The following is a 12913-nucleotide window of genomic DNA, read 5'->3' on the forward strand; positions in this document are numbered from 1 at the left end:
TGGACAGGGAAAGAAGTAAATCTGTCCGCATGGACCTTTTGAAAACCAGTAGTGAATTTCAAGCAATTCTGTGGTTTGGAATATTATATTAATCCCAAAGCAAAGCATCTGGGGAGAAATTATAGATGAGACAGACAAAAGCTATTAGTTATAACTATTTCTCAAATATTAATAAGAGAATAACTTTTTTTCTTTATATTTTTTCCCTAGATTCAGCCAGCTGTTGTAGGCTGAAGTGTAGTAAAGACATACCAACATTGTAGGGATATCTAAGCACTGTGGATTTCAGTGGTTTCAGTGCTAACTAATGTAACTTCACTGGCTGAAGTAGAAGTAGGTTTCTCTTTGGCAAAATGTTATAATAAAAGGCAAAACAAATCTACAAGGCTATGGCAAAGTATTGGAGTTCATTAAAAAGTGACAAAGATGTAATGAGAAAGCTGGCATATTTAACAGATAATTCCTAAAAAAGCAAAAGAGATTTTTAAGTGCTATGCAAACTCTGTCCTTTCACATCTTTACTTTCTTTACACATCTTTACTTTCTAACACGAATTAATAGCATATTAGTTTTCTTTTTCCTAACTGGTATTTGACCAGGTTGAGGTGGGTCTTAGAATTTGTTTAAAACAAACATAACAGAAGAAATTCACATTTTTGGTTGTAAACAACGTTTTACTCCAGTCTGTGTAGATTTCAGCTCTTAAATTTTGTTTGCATGTAGGAATGATCAGATGAACCTGACAGATTAACTCCTACATATGGTATTTTGACACCCACCCCCCAGAAAAAGAGCTTCTTTCTTCACTATCACTACACATGACAAGAACGCTTTCTCGGATCATAGGAAGAAACCTGAACTGAAGAAATACCTGTCCCTCTATGACACGCACCACAATCTGCGTGAAGAGTGAAAAAGGCAGCTGAAAAAGCTCTTAGTTACTCCTCAAGCAAAGCCAAGACAAATGTGTGAGCACAGAATAACCCGCTCTGAAAGATTTTTGTATGTAAGTTATGAATTTGTTAGTTTCTATTTAAGCCAAGACTCAGCTTATAAGATGTTTCAAAAGCGGTATCTTAGATTTGTTCCATACAAAAACTACACAGAAATGTTCCACAAGAATTTTAAATGCAGAGGCAGTTAACAGATGGGAGGTCAAAGAGCTCTTTTAGAGGTTTACAAACACTGCCTTATGGAGATGTAGACAGCAGGAATAAAAAAAAAAATCCAGTCTCCAGTACAGCACATTCTTAATAAGGACAAACAGTTGCTTCCCTTCACGTCTATGACACTGTCCACAGGAAAACAAGAGCAATGATAAACAGCAAAGCTTTCCGCTACACAATAGAATTGCAATTAGAAAAACAAATAGCAGGTAAATGCCTGATCTCATCTTCACGCATCTTTGAATTTGGACCGTGCTCCAAACAGAAAGGTTTAGGAGATGGTACGTGTAGGCTCGCTGCTTTCTCCCCACGCTAACATTTGGGCAAGCGTGCGGTGCCAGGCAGCCAGTCCTGTAGTGCTTACAGGCACAGACACCAACTGTTCTCGAGATGTTTGCCCAGGTGATGTAGGCTGGCACAAGTTTAAGGGATTAAAAAGAAAATTCACTTTTTTTTTTTTTTTTTTTCAGGAAGATCAAGTCATTTCAGAACACTGGATTTCTGATACAGTCCATATGGAGTGAAGTTTTTATTTCAGGTCACTTTTTCAACCATATTCTTTATTTGATCAATATACTTCCAAGTCTGCGAAGACTTGGATTTTAGAAACAAATACTCTGAAACAGATTAAGGAATTCTCAACACCCTAATTTTATGGCAGTGCTATACCAGGGATGTAACTCCTTATAGTGCAAGCACAAACGAGGCGTTAAACTTACTTTTCCAAAGAAGCCTTTGAAGAACTTCCTTTCCTGGAGGAACAGGGGGGACAAGTCGAGCGCTATTACTGAAGGTAGCTAAAATGTCCCAGGGTTTCAAACCAACAAGCACACACAAGAATAGGGTTTGGAGGGAAAGGAAGGGGTTTTTAGAGTTATCCATGAGAAGGTGCGACAGGCAAATGTGAAAATAATCCCATGGAAATGCAGATCAAAGGACACACACACGATTCTAATAAGCTACTGCCCTGAAATTGGTGGAAAGAAGAGAACCTCAGCCCCAATTTCATGCAAAGTGGTTACTTTATTTTCACTCTCCCTTGTTTAGTCCCCTTTAGTTGGGTTATAAACAAAACTTGGCAGCAGACATAGTGGTTAAACAATTAAAACACTGTGCGGGCTCTTGTGAAATGCAAAGTTCTAACTTCAGAGCTATAGTCAAATTTGTTCTGTATTGATCACATTTTCCCAAAGCAAGTGGAGAATATAAGCTGGAGAAGCACATATGGTAGCTGGGATAACACACTGTTAAATGCTGAAAAAGCATTTTTGGTGCTTCATTTTATTCCGTTTATTATTTTGGTTTACAGGCTACTCTTAACACTTTGCATTTTATACAGTCTTCTCCGACCAGCAAAGAATTTCTTCTCACCTTAACTAAAACACAAATGAGTTCCTTTTCTCTTTCACAGTCTTTCAAGACTTTAAACAAATTTATGCAACTACTGGATATTCATTCTACAACTCTGGGTTTATAGGTTGAACAAGAAACCTTTAAAATCAGCTCTGAGAAGGAGGAGTTAGGCAAAGGCAAAGATACAAAGAGCTGAACTACAAGTTCCTGAATTTCTTCAGCCTGGAAGTGATTATAATGATTGCCCAATTCACATTCAGAAAAAAAACAGGACTCAATTTTAAGCATATTTGCATGCAGTTTAGTTTTACTGGCTTTGTTTTGTTACCAGACTGTGAAAAGAAAACTGCAAGATCTGATCTGATGAGAGAATACTTTCCTGGGCCTGGTGTCCTGCATGCATAGCTACACACTGCTCAGTACGTGAAGGAAGCTGGTGCTGAAGCATATCACTACTCTTGCTATTTTTAAAAATTATTTAGCTTGCAAGAAAACTGTGGTAGAGCAGTAACGGGGAGGAGGTGGAGAATTCCACATGAGACAGAGGGCGGCTTTCTGACAGCCCTGACCCCAAATTACCACCATGTCATTCCAGCATGTTGCTCGCTGATAACAATGCTATATTAAAAATATTATTACAAATATCCTGAGGCAGTGTCTCCAGAATTGATTGATAAACAAGGTTATACTTAAAACAAAGCTATGGTTCTGACGCAAGCCAACAAAAGCCAGGAAACAAAGTTAAGAAGGGAGTGTCAATCTCGACTTTGCATTTCCTGACTTTTGCTGCTGAGTGCTTCTCTCTGCCTGATGCCCTTCCACAGAGCTTTTCAACAAGTATCCATAAGATATTTATGTCAACACAGGCACTGTATAAGAACATCTCTAAGTGTAGTCAGCTGAAATGCTTAACAGTTTTTAGAAACAAGAACGGTCATGTATATTTGGACAGGATATGCTGAACACTAGGAGGGGAACTAATGGATTAATCACAGCGTTGTATACATAATGAGAAGGGGCTGGATGCTGCTGCCAAGTTGAGCAATTACACTAAATAACAGCTTTTTAAAGACAGCAAAAGCTAAAGAGATTCACCAGAAGCTACCTCATTTTTAGATGATGGTTAATTTTGCTCTCAGCAAAATGCTTGTTAAACAAGATTTATTTTTTTTAATAAACTAGAAATGTTAATGGAAAAGGCATCATGCAAAATGGGTTTTAAACACCACTAAGTTAATGTAGTTTAGAGATAACTAATGCATGTTTTAAAATATTAAATTATGTCTCTTTACCTGCTAAAACAAGAACATATATTAAAACAAATGCATAATTTAAAACAAAAAGTGGCAAGTTAGAAACCAATACTACACACTAAAGCTGATTTAAAAATCAAAACATGACATGAGAGAGAATACTTTTGTCTTTATACTATGTCCCCATACCTAAATCAAACACGTTTACAAAGCTACCTTACAGTGTCCTTACAAAGTAATTTTCCAGTAATTCAGGGAAATAGTTTTGAAGAAACCATTTAGTGCTTAGTATCAAAATATGAGGATCCTACCAGATATGAAATGAATATACAGTTAGTAATATATCCTAAGGGAAAAATGTAAGCTTTTTGGTAACATAAACTCATGTTAATAATAGACAGTGATAGCAGTTTCTGATCTATTAACGAAACTGCTGTACCATTTCATCAGACAAAAGTGACATAACTCAAGTTTGACTTCATTCATTGTAAGCAAAATTGTAATCTGCACATCATAGTGCTGTTGGAATGCAGTTTCAGAGCTATAAAACTGTAACAACAGAATAGAGTATGGATGAAGGATTCTCTAGCTAAAAATGTCTTATTTTACTCAGTTATCAATTAAAAAATCCCTGAACAAAATGTTTACAATTATTTGGTTTTAAGTTCTGCAAGATGCAGTGCTCAAAAATAATTATGGCATATTAAACCACCAGGTAATAAAAAAACTGGAAGAACACTTCCCCAGGAGAGAAAAGAATTTGTTTGCATCTTTTCTTTCAAAAAGCAAAGCAGAAATAAAGATATTCCTAAACCAAAGATTAACAGGTTTGTATTTTTCTTGACAAATCCCATAAAATGTTTTATGATCAAATAGTCAACCCTAAAAAAGAACATATTTCAGTTCCCCAAATGAACTGCGAACTATTGGAGAACAAGAATTAAGAGGAAAAGGTATCTATTGAAAAAAGTACAGACAGACAGAACTTAGTTTTAGAAACTACAAGTATTTCAATGATTCTGTCTCTACGAGAACAGAACTATTATTTACTGACTGATTTACAAAACCTATATATTACCTGTGAAGAAAACAATACAGATTAACATAGGCCACATACATTTAAAAATTAAGTCCAATTTTCCTTAAGCTAGTCTTTCTGATTGAGCACTTCAGCTCAAACCTGTAGTCCTTCCAAGACCGAGAGAAAGCCCCATCAAAATAACCAAGCACTGTGAAAGGAAGAGACTACCAGAAGAACAAACTGTTTTCTTATCACATTCCTTGCATGCTGAAACAACATCTAGTGGTATGGCTTTTCCTAATTAAGAGAATATATTGTACAGAAGAGAACTTTCAATAAAGGTAGAATCCTAAAGAAAAGTTCCCAGTTTAAACCTATATGCTCAGGGTGGGGAGCTGGAAAGGGGGGAAAAGGTTTGCATTGCAATAAGCAACTCCAAATGAACCTTGGGCCTGATGGAGGCTAGCAAGTGAAGTGCAAAAAGCAGTTTCAGTAATCTGAATCTTCCTCTTGGGGCCCATTGAGAATTTCACACCTGCTTCTCAGCTTCCAGCACTGACAAATGAGACAATGCAAGGAGCAATCTTAAGAGACCATTTTGTAGATAAACGTCAAAAACTTCAAACAGCAGAAGAAATTAAAATTATCTGGAAAAAAATATTGAATTTATGAGAATGGGCAATACATTGATGCCATCCAGAATTTGGAATAATCATATAGCACAGAATAGGAAACAAAGCGATCTGCTTCCAGAGGATGCACTACAGAAGTTAGATATCTCACATCTGAATCAATAATTCAGATGATCAAGAATCACAATCCTGGGATTATATGGATTCCAGAATAAATTGGGTGCTATGCTTTTACTATGCCTCATTATTTATAAGCTTAGCTACACTTAACTGACTTGTGGGCTTGAAGTTTATAAAAAGCCTAGAAATCAAATACTTCACGGCATAGCTCCCCAGAGAAGACAATGAGAGAAGCTGCATAAAGTAAATACTGCAACATTATTTGGTGTGCTAACAGAAAGTATCCTGATACAATGAAAACCAGAACAGGACAAAAACGGATGCGATTCATTATGTGGTCAGTACTAGCATTTTAGCTACATAAACTAAATCCATAGAACAAAGAAACTCATTTATATTTTGTGTGGCCCTTTTTAATAGAAATCAATCACTAATCACTGTTGGACTGAATGGGAACAGATGGTATGCGGCTTTAACAGGTTGCTATACATTAGCTGAGAGAGAAAAGAATGAAAAGACTTGATTTTAATCAGAGCAGTAAACCAATTCACAAACTTTGCAGCACAACAGAAAGAAGAAAAGATAATCTATAATCCTCTGTTATGTGCTAGGCAGAAGGAAAGAACAGGTTTAGTTGGAAGCCATTTGAACTCTCACATTTGGTGAGGGGAAAAAATATATCCAGTAGCAGAGATCTTAAGTTAGCAAAGGTGCAGAAATGTTTGATTTACTTCCAGTAATTTTGCTGTGCTAGAAAGATACAAGATACAAGAATTTCTTCCACTAAAGGCACTACTGAAGGCTGTGTATAGGTAGCTATGACACATAAGAGAAGTGATGAAAAGCATAGCAGTTCTCTATCTTCGCTCAGACTTCAAATTCAAATGTCCTTTCTCCTCCTCTTCTCTTCAATGCTGCTTTAGCCTCAGACCCTCGACAGATTGATCTCTGACTTTCTTGAGTTTGCTACTTCCACGGGATTTTGCAATATTAAAACTACAGGAAAGAGATGACAAGACCTCTTCAAATGAGCCATAGGAATACAAAGAGCTCTGAACGAGTGCCATTTACACGAGCAAACGTTCACAGAAGCCAAACTAAGAGCAGCCCAGTTCATGACATATCAGAATTAGGCAGCCTCCAGGCCACTTTGAGCAGATGCAAGCCAGATTATTTCATGCATGACTACAATGTTGCAGTGCATTAGAAAAAAAAGCAGCCTAAATCAAGTAATATTTTGTATAATAAAGGTGAATTAAGTCACTATTAAAGTGGCAGGCAACAGAGGGAGAGGGGGAGAAAGGAGAGAGAGAAAGAGAGAGGGAGAAAGACCTGTTAAAAAACAATGGTTGAAGCCCCATATGGGTACCAACTTAGTCTGAAAGGTCACAGAGGATTTTTACACATTTGTTTTGCAAATAGTTTCTGCAAGTAGAAAGAACAGTTGTAACTCTCTCCCTCACATCATCAGATTAGCACGTCCCCCTAACCACCACAGCAGTGCTCTCAAACCAGCCAACTGTTCTCCTAACATGGGTCAAAAGTTCAGGCTTTAGCTGGAGCACTGCTGCCGAACAGACCTTTTTGAGTAACACTCACAGCCCCAAAGCCAGCTTTGTCATGAAACAAATGTACATACAGATTTTAGTCTCTTCACAGCATCTTCGCAGATATGCATTCCTCTGGATTCATCCACTTCGACATGTCCCAAGTACTGCGGGAAAGAGAAGAGGAGGAGAAAAAGCTTAATGGTTTTAAAAACTACCCGTTTCTGTATATCTACATTATCAACCATTACCTAAAAATAAATAATTCATTAATTGAATTGAAATTGAAAGTTCTGAAGTTTTTAAATTAACAACATGACCCGGAATAACATTAGCCCATAGAAAAAGCATTTTCAAGAAGTACACTGGAGTGCAGTGCTCAGGAAACTTCAGGTACTTTCATTCTACATTCTGGGAAAAAAAAAAAAAGTTCCTTATGTTTTCCAGTTTCCCCCTACCCTTCCCAATTGCGGTTCTTTTCGATAAGGGACGGAAACGTTCTCTCAAACAATTGTATCCTTATTGAAAGTACTTAACTCTTGAAGAAAACCATAGGAACTGTTAAAACCTTTCTGAAGTTTTATAATGAAAGTTAGAGGGAAAAGAAATTTGCTCCAATTTACGTAGCATTATAAGAATTTTATGCAAATCAGCATTTATATTGTAGAGTAGCTAGAGAGTGAAAAAAGGGTTTTAAAATATCAGAACCAGGACTGGTGACACAATGCAGTGGTAAATCTAGATTTAATAATGGATGGAGAAGTTTCACTCCACCACAGAATATTCTGTCATGAAGTATCTGAAATCTTCCGTTACTTGTTTCCTTAATTAGGATACCATGCTTAATTAGACAGCCAGAAAAAGATTTCATTCCTTACCACCATATTGAAGTGCTCTACCAGAATAACATAAGATTCAACCTAGACTCCTTATATTCAACTTAAGGACAAACTTGGAAAGAGATTGTTTTCAAGATTTAATAGCACATTGAGAGTTGTTTTTTGTGTGTTGTTGCTGTTAAGGTTTTTTTCATGCAAGGCAAGATGCTCCAAAAGTACTGTCAACACATCACCCTACTTAACATAAAACTGCTGAGAGTGAAAGGACCTTACATGATAGAGGGCTTTAACATTAAGTCTCAGTATGTGGGATTTTTAAAACAGTAGATCTAAATCTGGATGGAACAATTCTGCAAGAATTTCACTTAAACCAGCCCTCACAGCTGGAGAACAGCTTGAAGAATAAACTTCACAAAAACTTCAAGGTAAATAAAAAGGATCCGACGCCTTACAGCTTTTTCACAATGAGTTCTATAGGGGCTGAAGCCGTATAATTGAACACTGAAGCTGCCAAAACAGCGACTGTACTCTCTTAGTTGAACTTTCTGAACACTTGTGTAAGATGTTCATTTCTCCATAACACTCCCTAACAAGAAAATTTTAATCCTAAAAATACACAAACAGAAACAACTAAAGATGTATTTACTTTGTGTCTGGAAGCACACATTCACACCCACACCTACTGCAGTTCTGCCATGTCTGTGCTGAAGTTCCAGAGATGCAGAAATCCTGTGCTTGTGCATCTCCATGATGGGAAAAGTTTGGTTTCAGTAACCTAAAAAAGTTTGCCAACTTCTCCTTAAGAGGGGAGATATAGACAGGAACAAGGCTGAGGTTTAGAGAAGGTGGGAAAAAAATATATATATATATGCATGGAATAAGCCATCTAGCTTGCATTACTATTAAGTTAGAGGACAACCTCCAGCTTTCCTGAGCTATCTGCACATCTCATTTACCCAAGTGTAGGCAAAATGTTTCCAACTGAAGATCCAAACCATTCAGTCCCTGTACTTGGCAACCTGCCTTTTGCTTGGAAAAGGGAGAAACAGAGCAGGGTAAATATTGCCTCTTGCCACACTCCAAAACAGACAACCGTTTTCCCCTGTGTTGCCAAACCTCTATTCAAGTCACATGCTCCAACTTTCGGCAATCAGTCATGCCTCTGCTGCTAGAGACAGCAAATTCTGCTGCAGTTTTCAATACTGCTTCCACTCCAGTGAATGGGGACATTATTGCACATATCAAGTGCATCTACCCACATTTAAAGGGTACAATCCCCAGACCTCATCGAGCATCAATCAATTCTGAATTATAAAAGAAATTACGCTGCCACACAATACTTCTTTATGATGAGGACAAGAGGTGCTTTGTTGGCAATTACACTTTACACTTAAAGCCCTTCATAAAAAAAACCTTATTCTTCCCAATGCACCATTTTTGCAGAAGCCAGAAGCTCACAGCTATCAATATCAGTGGCCTTGTACATTATATGGGTGGTTTCAAAAGTCTTCCCTGAATATTGTTCTTTTTGTTTTCTTTTGTGGTTGTGGTTTTTTTGAGTTTCCTATAGATCCCAATATATTTCTAAGTTTCTTTGTTATAAAAATAACTTTCAACTGTGTAATCAGAATGCTACAGTCCTCTCTTTTTTTTGCAACATCAAGTCAAGTCTCCTTTAAGCAGCTGATCCTTTCCACATCTTCAGGTTTATTTCCAAAACCCTTTTTCCCCATCAGGCTACGCATAGATATACATGGCTCCTGTATTTAAGCAGCACTGCAATAACTTCTACTTATCTGACTTTTAGCTGGTAGTAATCAAAGGCTCAAGTATTTCTTCAAGAAACTTGGCAAACAGCTCTGCTATAGACTGAAACCTTTCCAGTAGCCTTACATTTTTAATCAGAAGTGTTAAACTGTAGTTATATCATTACTTACCCTTAAATTTGAAACATTAGCTCAACTTGCTAGTGCAAGAGCATTTTATGAGCGACAATTTAAAATTTAATATAGTAAGAAAAATACAGCTGCTAGTTAGATTAAGACATGCTCTGATCCTTACAGCCTAAAGTCCTGAATCCTGGTGTTTAACTTCCATGCAACAAAAAACAAATCAAATTCTGCAGTTCTGTCACAGCAAAGAGAACACGTGGAAATCACTTTAAAAAGGCAATACATACACCCCACATTTCTATACACAATTTTTCAACATCTCTGAAAGAAAACTTCCCTTCCAAACTAACAGAGGAGAAACATACTGTGAAGTGCCTGGACAGAGACTGCCAAATATAAGCAAAACCTCTTCCAAATTCCATCATGGCATATTACCACAAACACACTCAGTGACTGGGACACAGAACTACTGGTTACACAGAACAGATGTGAACTGCAGCTGATCACATTGCAGAACAGTAAGGAAGGGGAACCCTGGACATATTTGCAAAGAGCTCTCCACGTCACAAGAATCACACTGCCTAACATTCCTGGAGAAAGCAAGTATATTTCCATCATGGAAGTGCAAGTAATAGGAATGCAGTATTAATATTGAAGGCATTCCTACTTAATTTCCATAGCAACCATTGAATGATAGCCATACTGGCGATTCTCAGCCATAAGATGTTCTGTGAGAGATTTAATCATTCTATCAGAAATGAACAATGCTTTTACAGAAAGTTAAAATCATTGTGGGCAGAATTCACATAAAGAGTAACACAAAATAAAAGCTCTAAACCAAATAAAATACCTTCAAGTTGCTGGGAAACCCCTTTTTAACATGTTTGTTTTCATAAACAAACATGTTTTTAATGTTTGTTTTCATAAACATTTTTAAAGAAAGGTTTTGCTTATATTAACATTTTCAGGGAAAAAAAACGCCAAAGGATGATATGATAGTATAGCAAATAATAAAAAAACTTCCCTCTCTGCCTCTAGGCAATGAACTTTCTGTTCTCCTTCACAGATGAAACACCTCTTTCAGAGGTGTTCGGTATCACTCTTCAGTCAAACACTACAAAGCAATCAACACAGGAACAAGTCAAACTGGCACACAGCAAAATGCCCTTGGAACTTGAAAAGTGCTTGAAAAACTTAATTCTTTTTCAACATTTTAAGCTTTTCCCAATTTCTTCTAAAAATGAACGACCTAAGTTATCACAGCAAGTATTTTTGGTGAAGCTGTCCTACTGTCTTCCCCCAAACATATGCTATTGAAAGTGTTCCTAATAAAACATCAAGGGCTGATGTATCAGGCCACAAATGTTGCTGGTCAGAAAAGGAACTGCTCTACAGTTTGTGTCCTATTACAAGAAATACTATCTTGGACTTCTTTGTTTTCTTTTCTTTCACAAATACTTGGTTATTCCAGTTTTCCAAAATGCAAAGTTCAATAGCTGCTGGCAAAAAGAAAGGTCCTTCACCAGAATTTCTTCCACCTGGCCAACTCACTGGAGCCATTTGCAGTTACGGAAACACAGTAACACACAGTTACAGTTTCTCTTCCAAACAGAGGCAGATACACAAATTACGGAAGTTTTCTCTACACTGCCAGATGCTCACTTGCACTGTTTTATTTACAACAACAGATTAGGCTCTTCAGATTATATTTTAAACTACATGGACACAAGAAAAGAGCTTACCGTAAGTCTTGGCCAAGGTGTCCCATGTTAGAGAGCTAACTGCTGCTGAGAGCAGCACACTACCATTTCGTCGGTATTTTTCCTGGAGGCAGTAGCATTCCTCTTTCTTCCTCTGTGTAAATACTGTTCTCTCTACTGCTATAAATAATACTCCGTTTGAAGACTGAATACTTGGAATCTGTATGCGTAGATACGCTTCTAGAACAGGTGTTCTTAACTCGCAGTTAAGGTGTACTTAACTCACAGTTGCAGGGTGAAATCCTGTCTTGCAACTAGATACCAGATTAAATCCAAGAAGCCTGGATGCGTCTCAAAGCTGAGCTACTTCTCCACTGACCTCTGTAAGATTTACATCCAAATATTCAATACATTATTTTTCTCTTCTCTCATATTCATGCTGATGCTTTTTAATTTATTGGTTTGAAACAGATGTTTGCTTAGAGCTGTAGAAGCACAGATAATGACAAAAAAAAAAAAAGCATGATTAAGCATCACCAGACAAACTAAGCTAAATTCTGCTTATTCAAAACTTCAGGTTAGTTGTGATGCTATACATTCCCTTGGGGTCCAATTTCTTCCACTTCCCTAAGTCACCAGAACAGAAAATGCCTCATTAATTTGTTAAGTCCTCAGCGAACATTCTCTGTAACAGCTATGACCACTAAATGTCTTTGAATAGTGTGGGCCAAAAGAATTTAACTCTAAAAATGAAGCAATATGTGTACCGGTAGTTCTCAGTGTCCTCTCACACCACACCCATCTAAGAGTCACGCTGTACTCCTCTTACTGATTCTCACATTATACTTAGCAGTGTGAACAGAAAAAACACTGTGAGGGAATAAAAAACATTTTCAGTTAGGACTATTGAAGATGAAGTAGCAAAGTTCAATGTAGGATTCACAAATGCTGCATTCTTCATAGTCTCACAAATCCCTAAAATGTGGCTGAGAAGGAACCCAGGAGGTTATGTAGGACACCACTTGCCTCAAGGCAGGATCTACTTCCACATCTACATCAGAGAAGTCAGCCCGGTAGCACTACAACATTTCTGTAGCTGGAGATCAATAGGGTATGCCATCCACCCTGTAGCTTACATGACATACTGTTAGAAAGGGGGGTTGTTTTGCTGAGTTATTGATGTGAATGCCTATCCTAAATTTCCCTTGATGAGGCTTAAAAGACCAACTATTTCTCCGAGCCCCTTTACAGCTTCATGCATGTTTTGTTAGTCTTAATTTTTCAATTTTCATTTTGATGTGCAATTCCTACATTTCTGGGAACTCAGTATTAATAAGTGAACTTAAAAGTCTGTTAAAAAAACTAAAAAAAACAAGTGTTGATAAAACAA

The 12913-nt window shown here is 37.2% G+C and overlaps 1 protein-coding gene across 16 annotated transcripts in view; it reads right to left on the bottom strand.

Annotated features, from left to right (window-relative positions):
- NUMB (NUMB endocytic adaptor protein) overlaps positions 1–12913 on the bottom strand; it is a 95479-nt gene that overhangs the window by 16167 nt on the left and 66399 nt on the right. For 8 of the 16 annotated variants that reach the window (XM_083839303.1, XM_083839301.1, XM_083839313.1 and 5 more), the window contains 2 exons: positions 7185–7259; positions 1886–1963 (listed from right to left, as the gene is read on the bottom strand). In XM_083839303.1, coding sequence (XP_083695429.1) covers positions 1886–1963; positions 7185–7259 — 153 coding nt within the window. The remainder of the gene's footprint in view (positions 1–1885; positions 1964–7184; positions 7260–12913) is intronic. The other 8 variants (XM_083839305.1, XM_083839314.1, XM_083839315.1 and 5 more) reach the window with 2 other exon arrangements.

The sequence above is a fragment of the Anser anser genome (genome assembly GCF_964211835.1).
Source record: "Anser anser genome assembly, chromosome: 5".
NCBI classification, from domain to species: Eukaryota; Metazoa; Chordata; class Aves; order Anseriformes; family Anatidae; genus Anser; species Anser anser.